At 33.8% G+C, this 23,840-nt stretch overlaps 1 protein-coding gene across 1 annotated transcript; it reads left to right on the top strand.

Moving 5' to 3' along the window:
* Positions 1-1,231: 1,231 nt before the first annotated feature.
* Positions 1,232-2,683, top strand: LOC131078288 (UPF0481 protein At3g47200-like). Its single transcript, XM_058015950.1, has 2 exons — positions 1,232-1,949; positions 2,061-2,683. Exons 1-2 carry the CDS (start codon positions 1,232-1,234, stop codon positions 2,681-2,683), a joined length of 1,341 nt encoding a protein of 446 aa, XP_057871933.1.
* Positions 2,684-23,840: the final 21,157 nt, after the last annotated feature.

Genomic DNA, 23,840 nt, shown 5'->3' with positions numbered 1-23,840 from the left:
GGATTTGTCCAATCTTTGAGGTCCTTTTCTTTTAGATATTAATCCTTTCTCATTTCTAGCAATCGTATTAGTCAATTGTTTTTATCTTACAAAACCTTATTCAATTTATCTTTCAATAGATTATATATTTTGATTTACGTCATTGGATATCTTAGGATAAACATATTTTTACTACTAGTCACCTTGCAAGCCTCCATATGGGTCAATGACCTTTTATCAACAACATATATTATCTAATCTGTTTAATATTAGGTCTTATTTGAACTTCAATACCTTTTGAATACTTAATATTACATATGTCATTTAATTTTATCTCTTAATCATATGATTCAAATACTTATAATGATCTTAATTTGTCCAAAGATTTCATTCTTGCCTTCATGACAAGTGTTTTATGCAATAAGTGTCTTTAGATACTAGCAAATAACACTATATCATGCAAATGTGTATTTAATTGGATTTGCATAGGAAAGACAAAATGGATTGCTCAACAAAATTTGACATAAGACAAGGTGAGACAAGGTGAGTTTGGGATTGCGAGGAAATCTTGTTGGGCTCATGAACTTTTCTAGAAAATAGGAGAAGCTAGATTAGCATATATAGCAATCATATGAATATAATTTTGTGCATAGGAGAAATGAATACATAGATATAAAATGTTTATATGTGCAAGCATATGAATAGGCTATAGAGAATAGCCCAACTTTCTATAAGATTGTATGTTTTATCAAAATAAACATAGAATATAAAATAAAATCAGTTAAAATAATTAATTTTACAATTTCAATTATATAATTAAATAATAAATTTTTAAAACTCTATTAAAAAGAAAAAGGGGATACTAACTCGCAATCATCATCTTGACAGTGTGAAGTTGCTACTATGCTCTAACTAAATAATATCTAAATATTTCAAGCGCTCAATTTTGAACATTAATATTACATTTTATATGGAGTGAGAATTTTCATTCAAACATTTAAAGTTAAAGGAAACGATCTTTAGAAAAAACACTTTTAAGCATAGCAAAAATATTCGACACAATGATTTGTCACATTTAGTGCACTTTTCCTTTTCTATATTCAATTTTGAATTTCGATAGTGATATAACTGCTGTTGAATGTGAAGGCTTAACTTTTATTTTCTCTGTCTAACAAATGGTTGCAATATTCAATTAGGGACCTGGTTGAAACTTCTCTACCAAAATAGTCGCCTGGAAAATAAAAGAAAGAAGATGGATGACGTGCAGACTCTTCAAGTAAATGAAGAAGCTGAAACAGAAAGCTACGCTACAGCTGAATCATTCAATATTCAAATAGAAAGAGAAATTTTCCAACCATGGAAAGTGTCCAGAAAGGTTTGCATTCATAGGGTACTTAAATGCATGAGGATTCATAAACCAGTAGCCTATGATCCTCTCGTCATATCGTTTGGGCCTTACCATTATCGAAAAGATCCTGAATTAAATATAATGGGGCAATATAAAATAGAAGCAGTTGATAGAATGTGCACAAGAGCGATGACAAATGTGACAAGGTTGACTGAAAAGATTAAAGAGTTGGAAGGTAAAATAAGAGAGCGCTATGGACGACCAATTGAGCTGGATGGAGAAAAATTATCTTTGATGTTCACAAAAGATGTTTGCTTTATTCTTGAATATTTTAGATGTGCATCCATAACAAGACGCGAGAGTGATTGCATACTTGGTCCATTTTCCCAAAATACACATAACCCTGTTTTTCAAAATAAGGATATTCAAAACTCCACATTATTCAACATACAAGTTGACATTCTAAAACTGGAAAATCAAATTCCTTTATTTGCTCTCATAACTCTGTTGGAGTTGGAGGTTTCCGAGCATGCCACATCAGGGTTAGGTGCACTGCTGCAGCCTGATGAGTTAGAGTCTCGAACCCGCAAAGATGTAACAGCAGAGTTAGCTGCACTCCTGAGTACAACTGCTGTGTTTCGCGGATTTCCCTTCTCTCCATTATAATCCTCTGATGAAGTTAAATTGAAACTGAAGAATAAAAGGGGGGAACAACGTCCATGTCATTTATTAGATCTTTATAGAATTGTGATTAAAAATATCATAAGTGATCGAGAGTATGGATGGTACACCAAAGTGGCACCACCTTTTCGCAATATTGATGTGAGATCTACCCTTAGTGCCCAATTACTAGACAGTGCTGGTATCAAATTTCAACCAGGCAAAATTGGATTTCGAAAGAGAATGTTTGGAAAAAGTACGCTCTCCCTACCTCAAATAATTGTGGACGACACAACAGAAACATTGCTGCGGAACCTGATGGCTTATGAAGAGTGTCAAAGGTGCTCGTTGAAACCAGAAGAGACATTAATTTCACATTATGTTCGTCTCTTAGATTGTTTAATCGATTCAGAGAAAGATGTATTTGTACTTCGAAACTCTGGAGTCATTCGGAGTTTGGGAGGCAATGATGAGCATATCGCCCACATGTTCAACAATCTTGCGGCTGGAACCACATTTAGTCCCATCAATGAATTTGAAAATGTGATGGAAGAGGCGAGAAAACATTATAGCAATCATTGGAAAGTGCTGATGACCGAGTTTCAGCGAGCATATTGTTCAAAGCCATGGCATGCTGTCTCTCTTGTGGCGGCGACAGCTCTATTGGTTATGACTTTTATTCAAACTATTCATTGAGGGAAGAAGTACAATAGAAGTTTTAGAATGTCCTTCAATAAATCCAAAATTGTTAAACTCATAAAGCATTATATGTAGCCTTGGTGCTTAAATTGGTTCGCCGTTCTCAAAAGAATACATCCTATATTTTAAGGAAGTTATCGTATACTGTTTCAAACTTTAATTTTAAACGTCAATTAATACTTAGAATTAAGTTTAGTAATTAGTATTTATAAAATCGATATTAACTTTTGTATTTATATGTTATCTTGGCTCGTCTTTTAAGACATGTTGCTAGCATTTGTGTGTTTATTACAAATAGTAACTATTTTTAAATAAAAATAATAATTTTTAGTTTATAAAATTTAATTTATTAGAATATATATGTTATTTATCATTTTTCTTTCAAGATGGTAATTTTGAATCTAATATTTTTTAAGTTCTTTCTTAGTATTATAATTGAGATCTTCACAAATATTATTGATTATCAATTCATTTTTCATAAAAATTATCATGGAGTGAAATCATTAATAAGATTCTATTCTATAAAGAAACATAGGATGGCTAATAGTATATAATATTAATAAATTTAATTATTATTATCTACTTTCCTCCTTAAACATTGAATTAGATTTAAAGGCATTGATAAAAATTGCATTTGGGTCGATATTGTTCTAATGGTGAAAGTTTAACACTAATGTATATTTTAATTTAGTTTTTGGCATATTTTGATTGAATACAGGTATATAACAAGAAGCACACTTTTGTGATGAGTTTGTTTGATTTCTCAATAATTTTTTCACTCTTATGCACATCAATTTCCATGCAATTGTTCAATCTCATCTTTCTGTGCTCTTATTCCGACACATTCACCATTATTAGCAATTTATTGCTTCAGTTTTTTGGCATCTATCCATATTATTCAATTTTCATAGTGACATATTCTCTTTAATCTTAAATCAATCATGTAATTTTGTGTTTGATCTAAAAGGGCTCAAGATTGACACTAAAATAAAAAAATGAATAATTGAAAGTAAAAGTTTTGACTCCTACCTTTGTCTATGATCTTTTAGAGTTAACATTGGTACATGTTCAAAGGACATAAAATTGTGTCTTAGAATGAAAGGCATGTAATGCATAATTAAATCACATGTTCAAAATAACAAAATACATTAAAAAATAAATAAAAAATAAAAGCTTAAGGGAACTCATAATATAAAATCTACTTAGAAAAAAATTGTGTGCATGAGAATTCTATCTTTGAATTTCTAGAAAAGGCCATCCTAATGATTTTCGAAAAGGGATGACTTGGGAAAGGTTGACCCTAGAAAATTGATGACTTCCCCAAAGGTTTTCATCCTAATGATTTTTGAAAATAGATGACTTGGGAAAGGTTGACCCTAGAAAATTGATGACTTCCCCAGAGGTGTTCCTAAATATTGGCATCGTTATACATATGTAGATACAAATATTGAGTAAAGGCAAGTTGAGATCTCTACATTTTCCCTAGATGGACTTGTTGGTTCTATAGCATCATAGTTTTTTTACCCTAATAATTTCATGCTCTATTTGGCACTTTCATTAGCGTGCACTTACCTAGTTAATTTTAAAACCATTTATGCTTCATGATATCCTAATCCTACACTTAAATCATCATCAAACATGAAATCCAAGACTAGGCCTTATGTTTAAGGTCCTTGATACTTGGCTATCACTATCAAAGGCCCTTTTTGGGTAGACCCAAGTGTCCAACGCACTAGTCTCACCAAAAAAGGTTCAAATTTGGGGTGTTGTTAGCATTGGCCTTTTTTTTTCTGATTTGATATTGATCTTTGTTCTTGATAACTATTTGTCATCCCATACATGAAATAAATTCAAATGTCATCTCTATATAGATAATATTTATACTTCGTAAGGTCTACGTTATAATCTAATCTAATCAAAATCTAGAGAAGTTCTATACGTAATGAGTTATCAACCTATAGAGTAACAAACTTTTAGATTTTGCCAAGATCAAGAGCTCAATGAAAAGTACAAAATAGAGAGACAAAATATCTAGGACAAGAATAAATTGTATTCTCATCAATAGATAGATGATCAAAATATCAATAGTTATTCATATAATGAATATGAGCCTGCATGTATAGGAAAGGCTATAAGGATATGTGAGCACACAAACATGACATGTAACTCAATAAGAAACAAGGGTAGGTAGGAAATAGGTGTGGTAGGTAGGAGAAACAATAAAATATTCCACATGAGGTGGATCACCCATCGAAGGTGGAATTATCACTCCACAATAAGTGGATATGATAGAGTAGTAACAAGATCACACCATAAAAGGTGGAAATTCTCCTACACACACTATCCCAATGTGGCACAAACACCCAAGTGTCTCATACCCAAACTACTATGAAATGCATGTACCTAAGTAAACTTAAGTAAGGTGTAATAATATCCATGATGAATAATTATTTACACAAACACCCCCCCTTAAGTGCAACTTAGGGAATGCACTTAAGTCTACAATGCAACTAAGCAATGCAAGATGGGTCTCAACTATGAGGCCATGTTAGGTACCCATGTACAAATGCAAATGCAAAGAAAACCAATGAAATGAAATCTCTCACAAAGCAACGAAAGAGAGAAAAACCTAATGGGAAAATACCCTCTCCCAAAAGAGCTATGAAAACTATACAAGAGAACTCTCATAGGAGTATGTGAGGAAAAAGTCCCCCCCATATGAGAGTATAAGAGAAGCTAGGTAGCCCCCCCTCAATATAGAATCTGCACCAATGATAGAAGCTTGGTGATGTATGAAGAAACTCCTCCAGGAATGTCAAACAAAAATTCCTCCCCTTGGGAAGAAACAAAACCAAAGATGTATCCATGAAGTCTCACCAATCATGAAGGTAAGATGTATGAAAAAAACTCATGATGAAAGGAATCTCTGCAAACTTCTCAAGTGACCCCATGTCGATGCTGAAGGTTACCCTCTCCAAAGGTGGTAAACTACTCCACACTGCTGAAAAAGGTACTCCAAGATCTAGTGGAGATGAATGTAGAGAAAGTTTGAAAGACTCACATGTCTCCTCAAAAGATAAAGAGACCTCCTCCAACTGTTGTGCATAAGAATCCACAATCATGTCAACCTCGTAAGAATGATCATGTAGAGAATGAACAAGAGGATCAGAGTGTTCCCTCACAACAATCGAAGAAGGATCATCTTCATCAAAGAGAAGATGAATATCACCAATGATGTCTCCCAAATCTGCAATGTAGGATTCCACAAATAAACCTATAATTTCTATCAATAATCATCCCAAGAATCTGAAGCTGGAAGATAATGAATATCCTGCTACACTAAATCATAAGAAGGCAAAACTATCGCACTATCTGCATCATCATGTGCAATAGGTGATGCGATATTAATAGAAGGAGATGAAACACAATGCTCAAGAACTAGGTCACATATGAGAATCCCCAAGTTCAAGTACCTAAAGTTCTCCTCAAAATCTGAATCATCACAGGAAGTATGATAATCATGTGTAGAATCATCATATGTGAAATCATCATCATCAACAAACTTTGAAAAGGAGTATAAACGAGATGCATGATCAACCACCCCAGTCGCAATGATAGCTCTAGTCTCCAAGTCTCTAATAAAAATTTACTTAGGTGTGAACTCCACAATTCTCTTAGTTGCCACATGTGTGATTTGATAGATGGAAAGGAGATTATTTGTCAACTGGGGTACACACAACACATCATTGAAGGAGTTACACCCAATGGAAATAGTTCCTTTTCTAATCACATCCATGTATGTATGATTGCCCATCAAAATCTATGGCATGGTATAGGGCTCAAATGTAGAGAACATAGACAGTAAAGATGCCATATGATGAGAAGCCCCTAAATCTAAAAGCCATCTCCCTAAATCTAGAAGCCATCTCCTTGAACCATGACTTGTAGTAGCATAAAAAACTTTTCCTTTTTTTGTCCCAAAAGAGTGAGTCTTCCCACTTGTAGAAGTCATGAATCCTTTCCCTTTTCCTTTTGAATGTGAGGAAGTGGAAGTTGATGAATCATCCTTCTTGTAGGCATTAGGCAAATCAACGTTGTGCTTTTGGAAGATATGTGTGAGCTCATCAATCTTCTTAGAATGACAGCAACGCTCGTCATGACCAACCTTTTTACAATAAGAACAAGTAGGTGTTTTCCTCTCTAGTGAATTGTCTTTCTTGGAAGAGGATGAATCTCCTTGTTGTGCAGAAGATGGTGCTTTGTCCTTAGGCTTTGATTGCCATTTCTTTTTGTTTGAGTTGTCCTTTCCTTGATTTCCTTTTTTCCCTTGATTTTCCACTAATTCTTGACACTTAGAAGTCTTAAGAATGCCCATGCTTATCAACTTAGTTTGTTCCATCATCAACATTTCAGCAAAAGCATCAAATGTAGGCATTATGTAGCTTGAACCCATTGTCATCCTATGGGTTTGAAAACTAGAAACAAATGTTGCATATTCTTGTGGAACTTTTCCCATCAAATTTAAGATCAACTGAGTATCCTTCTTATCAATGCCACAATCCTTGAGTTGTGCCCTCAACTCTTTTCCCTTAGTGACATAATCTTCTATAGTATCAGAGTTCTTGGGATCTAACATGCTGATATCACTATCAGTTTTATATCCCCTAATCTCATCAACTTGACCATACAAGTCTTGAAACTTTTGCCAAGCATCCTTGATCAGAGTACATTTCTCAATATGAAAAATGAGATCCTTTGATACATACTTTCTTAAGGTACCAATTTCCATGATATGTTTAGTGAGACAATCCAAGTGACCAATATGATTAGCCTTATGATCAATGAGAGCACCAATAGTTCCATCAATATAATGAGTTAGTCCTTTTTCCATAAGTTTACTCCATGCATCAATTTTCCAAGTAACATAATTATGAGGAGTTAAGAGAGGAAACTAAGGAAATCCCATAGTAGAAAAAAGGAAAGAACACAAGAGAATAAAATCACAAGAGACACACCCACAAAATTACTCAATCAAAGTACCCCCTCCCCCCAAAAATGATGATTTTGGCACTTTATATGTAGTGCGTGTACAATAGACCACTTGCAAACAATGGCAAGGTGGACTTCTGATTTTGTTTAATAACTACCCCAATAGGATGAGAACTACAATGCAAAAGAGAAGCAAGATAGATCTATGCAATTCAAGTGCCAAATTGGCCAAAAAAGACCATTTACGAAAAGTACAATTTCTACCTAAATTCACTACAAACTGATAGAATACTATGAGAGTAGACAATATAAACTTTAAAAAAAAAATGACACCTGAAAAGGATTTTGTATGAGCCCAAACGGAGTCCCGAAAGTTACAAAAACGGGGATTGGATGGGTATAGTCACCAAAAACTAAGATTTCAGAAACTTATATCCATCAAAATCATAAAATAATGCCACCATGAGAAATTACATGAAACATTAGCCCATTTCAAAAATAATTGCACCCCAAAAGGAGCAAACATGAGCAAGATATGGCCTTCCAAAGCTGGACAACAAAACTAAAAAGCTCAACGAGAGGGGGTTGATAATATTTTTTTAAATGATGATGTCAACAAATTTGATGGCTTTCTATCCATCATGAAATCTTCACCTCCTTGCTGACTAGGCATCTGTATAGTACAGACTGACATGTACTAGAGTCTAATTGGCTGAAAAGTCATCGTGGCAGTATGGTCTGATCTGTGTGTTGTACGGAATGGCGTGGCAAGTGACTTGTCAAGATAGTACTGCTAACTAGATTATTACCATGGTAGACTAAGGTGATGTGCTAGTTGTCATGTCTAGACATGTGGTAGTGGGCCCATGGGGTCCACGTGGTGACTGGACCCGATTGGCTAGTGTGGATAGGAAGCCGAGAGGCGTGGTCAGTGCCGAGAGGCGGGGGTGGTGCCGGTAGGTAGGAAGGTGCCCGACGGGAAGGCTGACAATGACGGTGGAGTCGATGGTCAGCCCGGTACGGTGGCCCTGCAAAACACTTCAGATGCGAGTATGGGGTACAACCTACAACCTACAAAATTTGCAAGTTTGTACGGTATGGGGGTCGGGTTAATATCCGCCCCCCCAACAAAACAATAATTTTTGAATTTTTTTTTTTTCAAAAAAACTTTTCAAAAAACTACAAATGAATGAATTTTTTATTTTTTTTAAAAACCCGCAGAAAATAAAATAAAAATTCAAAAATATGTACTGTACCACCCAAATTGGGCAAACTTTTTACTCCAAGCTTTAAATTTGACTTTCACCAGAATAGGCCAAATTTATACTCAAAATTCATAGAAATGACCACCCGATTGCAATGGTGATGTTGAATATAGTCTAGGATGCCTCAAAAAGATGCTGGTCCTTAGATCTGCCTCTTGATGTCACAATAATGTCTCTCAAAGATGAATCAATGACTCTCTAATGGCTTTGATACCATGTGAGATTTTGCCAAGATCAAGAGCTCAATGAAAAGTACAAAATAGAGAGACAAAATATAGAACAAGAATAAATTGTATTCTCATAAATAGATAGATGATCAAAAGATCAATAGTTGTTCAATAGTTGTTCATACAATAAATATGAGCTTGCATATATAGGCAATAATATATGGATATGTGAGTACACAAATATTCAACATGTGGTTCAATAAGAAACAAGGGTAGGTAGGGAATAGGTGTGGTAGGTAGGAGAAATAATAAAATATTTCACATGAGGTGGATCACCCACCGAAGGTAGAATTATCACTCCACAATAAGTGGATATGATACAGTAGTAACAAGATCACACCATAAAAGGTAGAAATTCTCCTACACACACTATCCCATTGTGGCACAAACACCCAAGTATCTCATACCCAAACTAGTATTAAATGAATGTACCTAAGTAAACTTAAGTAAGGTGTAATAATATCCATGTTGAATAATTATTTACACCAATACAAACTATAAAAATTCTACTCTCAAGTATTGATTCATTATTTTCATTTATTCTTATCACTATGTAATTGGACTGAGGCTTTTAGGATTTTTAGAAAGAGCATTTTATCTCCACCTTTATGTGGAGCCACTTGAGAGGGCTTGATAAATAAGGCAAACTTGCCATTTCAACAACTATCATTGATTTAGCCTCTATCCTTGTAAGGGCACAAAGTTTATCTATTTATTTTTATTGTGGAGATGACAACATTAACAACAAGTACATGACTTAGGTAAGTTCCTATATAGTAAAACCAAATTTCTTTATTTTTAAGGGTGTGTAGGTGGAGATCTAATAGCAAGAAATTTACAAACAAGTAGCGGAGATATTTATATATATTTCCATACTTTCAATCATATAAAACACTAAGACTAGGACACCCAAAGCTCTTGTCTTGCTAGTCTAAACCATATTTTTAGGATATACATGCATAGAGCTTCTTGATTCTATTTTCAATCATCTCTCAAGCTTTTCTCATTTTACTACAAAGGAACCCAACACTTTGTCAAACATAGTTAGCTCAAAATTTTAGTGTCAACTTTTTCTTTGTATTCTCATTCTTGATCTACCTTACTATTTTTATTTCACTAGATTCAGTCACCTCACCATTGTTATCCTAGCTAATTTGTATGAAATTGGCATTAGTTTGGGATAGCATGAATCGTCCTTATAGATTGTATGCAAAACCCACTCACATCTATAATGTTGTATTGGAGAAAGGACCAATCCTAGATTAATGCACACATCGACGTAGCTTACAAATGTTTTAAGTTTATTTTGATTCATTTGCATTACACAAATTTTTTATATTGAGATCTAATATATACTTTCTATTAAATAGCTACATGTAGAGGTTTAATTTTGAACAAGGGTTTCACCAAGTAGTATAAGACAACCTATTTGTAGACACTTAAAATTGTCATGTCTAATTAAATAAATATTTTATTTATTTAATTATCTAAGCCTAATTCTTCTATTAATTAAATAAATTTTTATTTATTTAATTAATTCATTTATCCTCTTCTAGCCTTATTTCTCATTTAAATAAATACATTTATTTATTTAAATTATCCCTTTCCTAAATTAAATAAATATTTTATTTATTTAATTGTCCTACTTCTTCTATTAATTAAATAAATCTTTATTTATTTAATTAATTCATTATCTTTTTCTACACATGACACATGTCATTCATCTCTTAATTCATACACTACCTACCCCTTTCATTATTTTACTATTTCCTTTACCTACCCTCTAATCCTAGCCGACCTGTCTTTTTACACCTCTCAATCTTATCCCTCCATTTCTTATTGTGTCTTCTATTTAAGGAGATGCTTTCTTCATTGTCAAACCCTAATGACTGATTTTGGAGTACTTGGCTACACTACGATCCTACTTGCAACCACTTTCCATTCTTTGTTGAGCTCTTGTGCATACAAAAATCTGAGAGCAAATATATCAAGCAAGATCAATGGAGATAGGAATAATGGAGATCAAAACCCTATTGGACATGTGATGGTATAATCTTTGTGATTTTGAGTTATCTTGACATTGTCTTAGGTAATCTTCATATGTTATGGTGGATCTTTGTTCATTGTTAGGCTAGGGTTTAGTGGTTGGATTCATTTAGCCTTTCAATATTGTTGTTATTGTTATCCATTTTCACCATACACACTATTAACCAAATTAGCCAATACATTGAAAGAGGGGTGAATCCAATAAATCTAGCCTCAATCCAACTAAGGAAAGGACCAAGATTTTTGGTTAGATTCATGAGTTAGGGTTTCGTTACCTCTTTTTTAATTGAATATTGAAAATTCTAAAATTCATGTAAATGAAGGAATTTGTGATGTAAATTGGTAGAAATAGTGAGCTATAGGTGTTGTATAAAGCCACCAACCTGGATCTAGGAAAAATAATATGATTTAAGATTTGTTCACAGAAGTTCAACCTGTTTTTTCCAGATCGTGTTGCTCTTCACCCTAGTCCTCTCAATTTATCACCATCAAAAGGTGAACCTATTCATTTTAGTGAATTATGTCGATCCTATTGTACGTGGATTTGTACCTATCTTATGCACACAAATAGAATAGGGAAATTATTTGGAATAGGGGCTTGCATAAGTCAAACTCTAGTTTTGGTAAATATTGAATAGATATACCTTATATCTACAATTTTTTATGATACTTTTCTCTTTGATTGTAATCACAAATGTCTTATCAAATGGCATGATAAACACAAACCCAAATCTCACACAAATGCTTCCATAAGGTTGATGTAATTTTTCTCCATAATGGTTGAAGGATGAATATGTAGCCTTGAAGATCTCTAAAAATGCTTGATTAATGCTTCATGGATGCAAGAATGCTTTAGGTCAAATGTAGATGAAGATTTTGATAGCTTAGATCACTTAGATGCAAATGAGTTAAGAAGGGTGCCTTATATAGGGATTTCTTGATTGAAATCACCTTTAGGATGACTTAGAATTGATGTATTTTTTAATGGAGATAGATTTGAATAGGATAAGATATCCCATTTATCCTCCCAAAATTTAGCAAAAAAAATTCAGGACTAGGTAACCCAACAACCTAGTCCTATCAACTTTTTTCCAATTTTCTATGGATGTGAGCTATCATGATTCTAATGTTAAATCTAACATAGTGAATCAAATAATATTTTGTAGATATATGAAATATGCTTTGAGAGTTGAAATTAGGATAGGATTAAGGATAAATCAAAATAAAATTTTAAAGGGCACACCTAGAATTAAGGACCCAAATAAGAGTTTGATGATGTAATAAAGTGGAATAAGACCCATAATATTGAATTAAATATTAATTAATTAAAATAAAGGTCCTATAATTCATATAATAAAGGGAAATACTAAAATAGGTGCTAAGAGAGTGTGAAATTGGATACATTAATAAAGGTGTAAAATTTACAACGCTATATTTAGCCCCCACTTTAATGAGAGTATGATCCCATGCAAATACTCATGGTAAAGTAGATGAAAGATGAAAGTGAGAAGCAATTATGGGCACAATAAAAAGGAGTATAATACATCACTAATTTCTAAAAACCAAACTCCTAGTCTTAGGATCTTAGCTCACACAATCTCATGCAAGGACACACAACATAAGGGGTTAGCACTAAAAACAAGACCTCAATTCAATTAGTCATAGAGACCTTGATAATCAAAATGTCTCAACCACTAATATCATTCTTGAAAATATCATCTCAAGATCACAAGTGATCACATAAAAAGAGAAAGAGCACACATCAACCATGAACTACAAATAGCAAAGCTATGAGCTCACAAGGAGAAGAAAAGAGAGAGAGGCATAGATTCACATTCTAGTTGTGTTTGTCTAGGTGATCCATGAGAAGAAGGGTGAAATAATACATGGATACATATTATAATTATGTTTTTCTAGGTGATCCATTTTAGGGAGGAGAATAGGAATAGTCTAGCTATGTTTTGCTAGTTCCACTTATCATGTTGTGTGTGCAAGTGGTGTTTGGTTTCAGGTGTTAAGCATCCTATGTAATAATTTTTTTTCTCTATTTTCAAGCATGCAACAACCTATGTAAGACATGAAATAAAAATTCAAATCTGTGTTTGGTATTAGGAACATCTCGTGTAAGAGTTTGTTTGCTCTAATTTTGAGGACGTCTAACCCCATTTAAGACAAATATATGTCTTGTTTTAAGGATATCTCATGTAATATTTTTTTTTGTTTGGTTTCAAGAATGTGCACCTAGTATAGGACATATATGAAATGAAAGAAAAAATCTTATAGGGGAAGTTCATTTTACACCGTACATGAGATAATTTATTATAGGAAATAACTAGGAGTGGAAACATTTGAATATGTCATCCAAGGTAATGTATTTTATTAACAGGGCAATGTATTTTATTAGATGAAATGCAACCTCCTAGATGCTAAGAAGATCTTCCCAATTAAATTCATTTTAAAGTCGAGAAAATTTATCAGCTCACTCTAGGAAACTCTTGAAATTATCTTTGTAGTGTCCCTTAGGTTGTTTTGGGAAGGTCATACCTTCTGTAGTAAGACTAAATTAGTAATAACAATAGACTCCATGGACATAGTAAAAGCCACACCCTCAATGTGAACTTTTTTCTCATTCCAAGAGTAGAAAACTATTTCGAGAGAGAAGGGTCAAAATCCTTCATACCCTCTACAGAGGATGCAATGTTACCTTTCACAACCTTAGGCCAAAGATTAACATTTTTCTTGAATCTACCATAATTATATAGCTATGTTTGGATGAGATCAACCCCCATATTTAGTTTGTTCCCAGGAAAACTAGTAGCAATGATAGGGAAAGAATTACAAAAACTAGTTCAAGGAAAATGATGATAAATGGTGGTATTGGGAGAGTTGTCACTTTTGCTAGATTTAAAAAACTATGTCCATATCATTAAATATTTGAAGGACAATATGGACAAAAAAAAAGCTAAAGAGATGATCTTTAGATTTTTATACATCATTGGGATTTATGTCTATTTGTATCACGACATGAATGCCAATTGTAGAAACCTAAAATTGTCCTAGACAAGTTAAATAAATATTTTAATTATTTAATTAATTTAGTAATCCTCATCTATCCTTTCCCTATTTAAATAAATATTTTTATTTATTTAAATTATGCTTTCCCTAAATTAAATAAATATTTTATTTGTTTGATTGGCCCGACCTCTTCTATTAATTAAATAAAACTTTATTTATTTAATTAACTCGTTATCTTTTTCCCTCTATGGTACTTGTCAGTCATCTCTAAATTTTCCTCTAACCACCTCTCTAATATTTTTCTATTTCATATACCTAACTTATACTCCTAGCCCTTCATTTCTAGGGTGCTCTCTATAAAAGAGGATTATTTTATCCTTATCAATCTCTAATAAACAATGAATCACTTAAGTGACTAAACAACCATAGTCTTCCTTATTGAGCTCTTATGCACACATAAAATCTTAAAGAAATTACATCAAACAAGATCATTGGAGATAGGAAACCATGGAAATCAAACCCTAATGAGCATGTAAATGGTATAATATTTTATAATTTGTGTTTTGCATATTTTTAGGTTCTTCATTGGTGTATGGTGGATTTCATTGTAGAACTAGGGTTTATGTGGTTGAATCTTGTGTGGTTTTACAATATTTTAGTCTTCCAATTTAACCATACGCACCAACAAGTAGCTCGTGCAACACCACCCATATTTTGAGATGGTTGGAGAAATGAGCCCAACTTGCCAACTAGTCCATAGATTTATTCCGCTCTCTAAGGGTGTGCCTTATTCTTACATGGCCAAACATGGATAGGAAACTTTAACATTTAGTGATGAGGTCTTTTTCCTTTTCTATCTTTACATTGAAGCATCATGATGATGTTGTTAGAGTCATCCTTTATAATATGTTTTTGATAATCTCTATCCTTAGATATTGAGATCACATAAAAGACCATTACCAATTCTTCATTGAAAGTTTGAGTACCAAGGTTAACTGCATAAGCCAAGATTAGCTTGCCATTTGGGTCCTTGATGATCCCTTTCCCTCTTGCCCAATCGAGGTTGTTGGCAATATGGAGGAATTAATTATGTGTTGCATTGATGTTTTGTCATTGATGTCAACACTAGCTATTATGCTTGGTTACCGAAAGACAAGTTTTGGTTACTAGTAGAAGATCTTGTGTTACCGGTAAGGGTTCAAGGTTTTACCAGCAGAGCTTTTGCTGAGAATCTTTGACATAATGCATAAATTGTGTTCCTGCGGCTTCTAGATGGAATTCGGGATGTAGAAGGTGATCCTTGATCATATCTCAAATAATTGGAGACATTGCTTTGGCATGGTGGACCCAGATTAGGTCCAGTACCTATCTAGGTTATGGACTGGTATCATGTTAACATGTTCTATGGATTGGTTAATGTTGTTTTGGTCTAAAGCTAACATGGCATATCATTGTAATATGGATGTATGTAATGATCTTATTGTAATATCTTTTAGATGGCCGACTTGATTGGTTTAGGCCTTAGGGTTTGTATAAATTGATGTAAGATCTCATTATAGATCATGGTGGTAGAATATGTTCATGGTCGTGGAATGAAATACCATATGCGAAGGAGACTTGGTTGATCATAGGTGATCAAATTGGGTTTAAGTAAGAGGTCAAAGGCCTTCAGTATTGAGCTTAATTGGGACTGTAATCAGGCATGGTAGATGCTATCACTGGCAATTCATTCTTCTGGATTGTTGTCCAATTATCTTGAGGTGGTTATAGCCTCTCTGTAGTCAGTTAGACTCCTTTGTAATGAGTAGTACACTCTAGGCAGTGTGCCTTCCTGCATGTGCAGACATCTTATTATATCACATACTTTTTGCAGAAGTATCATTTGACTATGGCTAGGCTTTCCATCATGGTTTTTCCCTTTATCGGGTTTTCCACGTACAAATTATGATGTTATGTGGTATAGTTACATTGTGTTAATTCTCTATTTCATTCTTAATTTTTATTGCTTACTGATACATGTTTCTGCTATTCCAGTATTCAATGTTTATGTGCTTCAGTTAAAGGTTATAAAGTGGTTTGATTAATATAATTTGTTGACAATTGATTCACCCCCCCTCTTAGTTGTGAACTGGTTATCCTAACAATTGGTATCAGAGCTTTGGTCCTCTTTTGTAGAATCTTAACCGCTTGAGGTAGATCCTCTGGCAACTAATACTTCAAATCCATTGACAACTATTTTCAGATGAAAAATCCCTAAGCTTGATGGAAGAAATTATGGGATATGGAAAACCTGAATGGAGACTCATGTTAGATTTCTTGGCAAGGATATCTAGGAGGTCACTGAGAAATGATATACACTTGATGATTTGGCATTGGGAAATCCTCCTCTTATAGACTTGGACAAGAATATTGAAAATGATTGCAGAGCTAGAGAAGCCCTCTTCTATGCACTTACTGATCAACAAATAATGGGATTGACTAATAAATCATCAACAAAGGTTATGTGGGATAAATTGCAAAATCTGAATGAAGGTGAACCTACTATCAAAATTGCTAAACTTGATGGTAACTGGGTAAGATATGAGAATTTGAAGATGGAAGATAATGAAAGAATTGCTACATTTATGGAAAGACTAAATGAGATTATCATGGGAATTCAATATTGTGGAGGATCTCCAAGTGAAGATGAAATAGTTTCCAAAGTTTCGAGAGCACTTCCACCAACTTACAAGATGAAGGTGACTGCAATTAATGAATTGACAACAACGGAAAACACTTCAATCAACAAAGACATTCTGATTGGGAAATTGTCTTCTTTTTAGCTTGAAGAATTTGGACCCTCTAGAGCTGCAAAGTCTGAACCTTCTTTTCATGCATCATCATCCACCAAAAAAGGTGATTGGAAAGCCCTATATGCAAAGGAGCTGGAAGATATGAGGAAAAAGGATGAAGAATTTGTGCAACTTGAAGCCTTATTTTCTAGAAGAGTACCTAAAGGACTGGGAGGAATTAATTATGAAGGAAAATCACCTTTTAAATGTTTTGCATGTAATAAGATTGGTCATTTTGCATCTAGTGTCCTAAAAGGAATACAAGATTTGAAGAAAGAGTTAAGAAATCATTTAAGCCTAACCAAAACATATATAGATTCAAGAAAAACAAATAATTTTACATAACGAATGAGGAAGGAGTAAGTGATGACTCTAAGGATGAACTGGTAGTAGACTCTACTAGTGGATCCAACAATGGAAAGGAATGGGTGTTCTATGCTTTAAAGGAAGATGAACTGGAATAGTCTATCAAGAATGTAGAAAAGGCCTTGGCAGAAAAAGTTGAAGACAAGGATGAATGGGTAATTGATAGTGGATGCTCACATCATATGAATGGAGATAAAAGAAATTTTTTGTCCCTGCAAGAATACAATGGCAGTCAAGTCAGGTTTGGAGATGACAAAGTATGTATGATCAAAGGTAGAGGTATTATTTCCTTGGATGGAAAGCATAATACTGATAATGTCTATTACGTAGAAGGTTTAAAGCATAATCTTTTAAGTGTTGGTCAATTGGTGGACAAGGGATTCCAACTTCAATTTAAACATAGAAAATGCAAAATCATTAACAAAACTGGTTTGGAGATTGCAACCGGTACTCAGACTGGAGGTAATATCTTTCACTTGAACATGGGTAATAAGACATGTTTGATTTCTCATATTGATTAGAGTTTTTTATTGCATAAGAGGTTCTGTCATGTTAATTTTGATTGTATGGTTAAAAGATCAGTTCAACAAAGGCAGTTAGAGATATACCTAAGATTATAAAGCCTCATAATCTGGTATGTAAGAAATGTCAATTGGGAAATGAAGTTAGAACCTCTTTTAAGAGCATACATGATAAATCTAATGATGTGCTTGATTTGATTAATAGTGACCTATGTGGTCTACCAAGGACTAGAAGCTTTCAAGGTGATAGGTACTTCATGCTAATAATTGATGACTATTCTAAACTAATGTGGGTGACTTTTCTTAGGGAGAAGTCTAAAGCTTTTGAGAAATTCAAGATCTTTAAAGCTAAGGTGGAGATAGAAACTAGATTGAAAATCAAATGTCTGAGATCATATCAAGGCAGTGAGTTCACTTCTCATGAGTTTAATAGTTATTGTGAGACAAATGGAATTAGGAGACTGTTATATGCACCCTGGACTCCTCAGCAGAATGGACTAGTGGAAAGGAAGAATAGAACCATTTAGGATGCAACAAGAACCATGATGATGGAAGCCAAATTTCCTCACATCGACTAGAGAGATGTAGTGAGTACAACAGTCTACACATTCAATAGAGTGCACATCAAAGGTGAAACTGGTAAGACCCCTTAAGAAGTATGGTTTGGACATACACCTACTGTTAAATATTTCAGGATTTTTGGAAGTAAATGTTATATCAAAAGGGATGATTCAATTGGGAAGTTTGATCCTATATGTGATGAAGGGATATTTCTTGGATATTCAATTCAAAGAAAAGCATATAGATGTTATAACAAAAGATTGCAAAAAATTGTGGAGAGGGCAAATGTGAAAGTGGATGAGAAATAAAAAAATCAATCTATATCATATGACAGGGAACTCGTAGTGGAAATGATCATAACTGAACCAATAATGCGTCAATTGGGACAAGATACTAAGATAGTTACACCAGTACAATCAGAAAATTAAATTATGACTGATGATCAGAACAGTGAACTTGAAGTTCAGAAGACACCAAGGTATGTAAGATTAAATCATTCTGAAGATCAAATCATTAGAGATAGGAACAAGGGAGTTATGACAAAAAGAAGACTCGCAAATGAAGAGGTATGTCTTATTTATCAAATTGAACCAACATCTATTATTGAAGCTTGTAAAGATAAACATTTGTTAAAGGCTATGGAAGATGAATTATATCAGATAGAGAAGAATAACACTTGAACTTTTGTTTCTTGGCCTAAAAATAAGAATGTTATTGGAACTAAATGGGTTTTTTAGAAATAAACTAAATGAGAATGGTCAAGTTGTAAGAAACAAGGCTAGACTGGTTTGTAAAGGATATTCTCAAATGGAAGGAATTGATTATGGTGAGACATTTGCACCTATAGCTAGAATTGAAGCTGTTAAACTATTTCTTGCCTATGCAGCATACAAGAACTATAAGGTCTATGAAATGGATGTTAAATGTGCATTTTTTAATGGTGAACTTGAGGAAGAGGTATACATTGAGCATCCCAATGGATTTTCACTAACAGATGACAAAGATATGCTTTGCAGATTAAGAAAAGTATTATATGGATTTAAACAAGCTCCTAGAGCTTGGTATGCAAGGTTAGACAAATATCTTTTGAAGCTTTGTTTTACTAAAGGTAGTGCTCACAATAATTTATATTACAAGATCATTGATGATGATATTCTAATTATTGAAGTATTTGTTGATGATGTCATTTTGAGAGGTAAAGATAAATTGTGCATGAAATTCTCTAATAATATGAAGAATGAATTTGAAATGTCCATGATTGGTGAGATGAGATTTTTCTTAGGTTCGCAGATTACTCAAACTAACAAAGGCATTTTTATCTGTCAAACTAAGTATCTAAGGGAATTGTTTAAGAAGTTTGGTATGGATAATTCCAAACCAGTAAGTACTGCTATGGTGACAAGTGAAAAATTATATATCAAAGATACATCTGCATCGATAAATTCAACAAGCTATAAGTCTATGATTGGTTTCTTGTTATATCTAACTCAGACTAGACTAGATATTATGAGTGTAGTAAGTATTGTTTCAATATATCAAAGCAATCCTAAAGAAAATCATGAATATGCAGTAAAGAGGATATTCTAGTATTTGCAAGGAACAACAAAATATGTCTTATGGTATTCTAGAGATGATAACTTCACTTTATGTGCATATGCAAATTCAAAATGGGTAGGAGATATTGATGATAAGAAGAGCACTTCTGGTGGAGCTTTCTTTCTTGAAAAGAAATTGGTTTCATGGATCAGCAAAAATAAGTCATGCATTTCTTTATTTACTGTAGAAGTTGAATATGTTCCAATAGCAACTAATTGGACTCAAGTCTTGTGGATGAAGCAAATATTGAAGGATATCAAGGTAAATTATAGTGAATTGGTCGTTATCTATTGTGATAGCTCTGCAGCTATTGATATGTCTAAGAATCTGGTATTTCACTCTAACACTAAGTACATATCAATAAAATCACTTTCTGAAGGACAAAGTGGAAGAAAAGGAAGTCAAATTGGTTTATGTGAACACTAAAGAACAGATTGCAGATATATTCACTAAACTGTTGTCTGAGGAATCATTTGAGTATTTGAGAGATAGGTTAGGCATATCTACCCCTTGGACAGAAACTTAATTGATGGAGAAGACCATCAGTCCGGTATGCATCATCAACTTTATCCTTTTCTCCGGGTTGATGTAGTGGTGCTACTACTCGGGGGGAGTAGTCAGCTTTGAGATTCACAGAATCTTGATATCTATGTCATATCCTTGGCATTGATGTCAAAGGGGGAGAGTTATATGTGAAAATAATGTTTATGGGAGAGAGTTTCAGATTAGTTTCAGATTGGATTGCATTCCTCAGGGGGAGTTGTTGGGATTTTTTTAGGTTTTCATTGTTATATCTTCTATGAGAAATGTTTGGCATTTCTTGGCACTTAGATGTTTCTTTTTCACATCTAGTGTTGCCATCAATGCCAAAGCAGGAGATTGTTGGCAATATGGAGGAATTTATTATGTGTTGCATTGATGTTTTGTCATTGATGTCAACACTAGTTGTTATGTTTGGTTATTAGCTTATAGGTTTTGGTTACCGATAGAAGATCTCATGTTACCGGTAAGGATTTAAGGTTTTACTGATAGAGCTTTTACTGATAATCTTTGACAGAATGCATAAGTAGTGTTGGTGCAGCTTCTAGATGGAATTCAAGATGCAGAAGGTGATCCTTTATCATATCTTGAATGATTGGAGACATCACTTTGGCATGGTGGACCCAGATTAGGTCTAGTACCTATCTAGGTTATGGACCAGTATCATGTTAACATGTTCTCTACATGTTACCAAGATGTTTTATGGTTTGGTTAATGTTGTTTTGGTCGAAATCTAACATGGCATATCATTATAATATGGATGTATGTAATGATCTTATTGTAGTATCTTTTAGGTGGCCAACCTAATTGGTTTAGGCCTTGGCGTTTGTATAAATTAATGTAAGATCTCATTATAGATTGTGGTGGTGCAATATGTTCATGGTCATCAAATGAAATATCATATGCGAAGGAGACTTGGTTGATCATAGGTGATTGATTTGGGTTTAAGTAAGAAGTCAAAGGCCTCTAGTATTGAGCTTGATCGAGATTGTAATCAGGCATGGTAGATGCTATCACTGGCAACTCATTCTTCTGGATTGTTATCCAACTATCTTGAGGTGGTTATAACATCTCTGTAGTCAGTGAGACTCCTTTGGAATGAGTAGTACGCTCTAGGCAATGTGCCTTCCTACATATGTAGGCCCCGTATTGTATCACATACTTTCTATAGAAGTATCATCTGACTGTGGGTAGGCTTCTCACCATGGTGTTTCCCATTACCGGCTTTTCCACATACAAATCATGGTGTTATGTGGTATGGTTGCATTGTGTTAATTCTCTATTTCAATCCTAAGTTTTATTTCTTACTGGTATTCACTGTTTATGTGCTTCGGTTAAAGGTTATAAAGTGGTTTGATTAATATAATCAGTTCACAACTGATTCAGCCCCCCCTCTCAGTTGTCCACCGGTAATCCTAATAGAGGTTACCTTTAGATGGCTCATCAAAGCTTAATTTCAACAAACCGGTGTTAGGAAGGGACCCCAATTCATAGGAAAAAATTATAATCAGCAATTAAGGAATCTTGGATGCATTAGTATATGTCTAAATGCAAGCATAAATAATGAAGGGATTTTCATATTTAATATACATTCTAAGGAATTTCCAATAGTGTTTGTTATCATAATGTCAAGTATGATTGAATAGTAATAAGAAAAATTTTAATGTATAGGCCAAAAGGCCTTGTTTCCATTTAGTACATTCTCTAAGATCCATACATCTAACATGTATTAGAAATGCCAATCCCTTTAGTATACCCAATCATAATAAATATTTCCACACAATTATTTCTTAGGTAAAAACCATGGTAGTAATGATATATATTTTTTTCTCTCTTATGATGTAGGACAAGTTCATATATGGTAGATCATGAATATTGATAATTGGTGAGGTTAATGCTTTCATAGATCTACCTCACAAAGAAGAATTGATAGTTTGGTTAAAACTTAAGTCATATTTTTTAATCCTCTTCTTAAACAAACTAACATACACAACATTATTCATTCCCAAAATAACCATCCCATAACATTTATTATTTCTCACTATTTAGCCACGTGTTGTTTTAACTTGTACACCAAAGTTATCTCAACAATATATCATGTTGTTGATATATGAGATGTATGACTTGGCATGGTGAGGTAATCTTAACCTCATTTCACAAGGTAAATTTGTAGGCATGGTATGGGTTATCTCATGCTGGAAATCCCCTTGATAAAAAGCATTATTGTCACATTCTTCACAATTCATTAAAAGTGTTAAATTTTAATCCAAACAATATATAATAATAAACCAATAGAAAATACAATGTATGTAGTATCATGTAGAAGAGATTTCAAGGTTTTGTTATTTTCTAAATAAAACCTTTTTTGCATACATAGAGCTATGAAAACAAGGATGGATGATGACATCACTTTCAAGGTTGAGACCCATGGTCACAAGGATTATCATCATCTCTTCACATTGCAACATGAAAATAGTATTCCACAAATTTAGTCCTAGAGAAGGGTTCTCAAAAATCCTGAAATCATTGAATCAAGTATTCAAAACATTAGGCATCAAACTTCTATATATGCCATACCCTTTAAGATTTGTATATGTTAAGTGCAAAGATTGTTAGACACAATGCGCCATTGAGAGGGGCATGAATCAGTGGTTCTCAAATTCTTTTCCCTTTACCTATCCTATGTGAGTATACCGGTTAACATATCTAACTCAATACAAACTTACCGGTTAGAGGAGAGACCACCATAAATGCAAACACACACAAAGGAACATCACATAACCCAAGATAAGCAAACATTTAGGTGAGCAATGTTGTTGGAGTCTACTACTCCAATCCAACCTCATAATCAAATCTATTACAAAGTTTAGGGCACCAACCCAAGGAGCTACAACCCCTGATTTATGACACCAACCCAAGGAGCACCAACCCCTAACTGATTTATGGGCTACAACCCAAAGGAACTACAACCCCTGCTAGTTTATGGGCACCAACCCAAAGGAGCTACAACCCTTGCACCAAGCTAAAACTCAATGATCAGAATGATAGCGTCAAATAAAAAAGTAGTTATTCTGATACAAGTGAATCTTGAAACCATTTCATATACTTCACTTTGTTGGTGAGACGCCTTCTCTGCTACACTGGTTCACCTCTTTATTACTTCTTTACCAGTTTACACTCTACCGGTTACATTGCTC

Source organism: Cryptomeria japonica, chromosome 7 (genome assembly GCF_030272615.1).
Source record: "Cryptomeria japonica chromosome 7, Sugi_1.0, whole genome shotgun sequence".
NCBI lineage: Eukaryota > Viridiplantae > Streptophyta > Pinopsida > Cupressales > Cupressaceae > Cryptomeria > Cryptomeria japonica.
The sequence above is the reverse complement of the archived record's forward strand: the minus strand, read 5'-3'. Positions and strand labels throughout refer to the sequence as shown.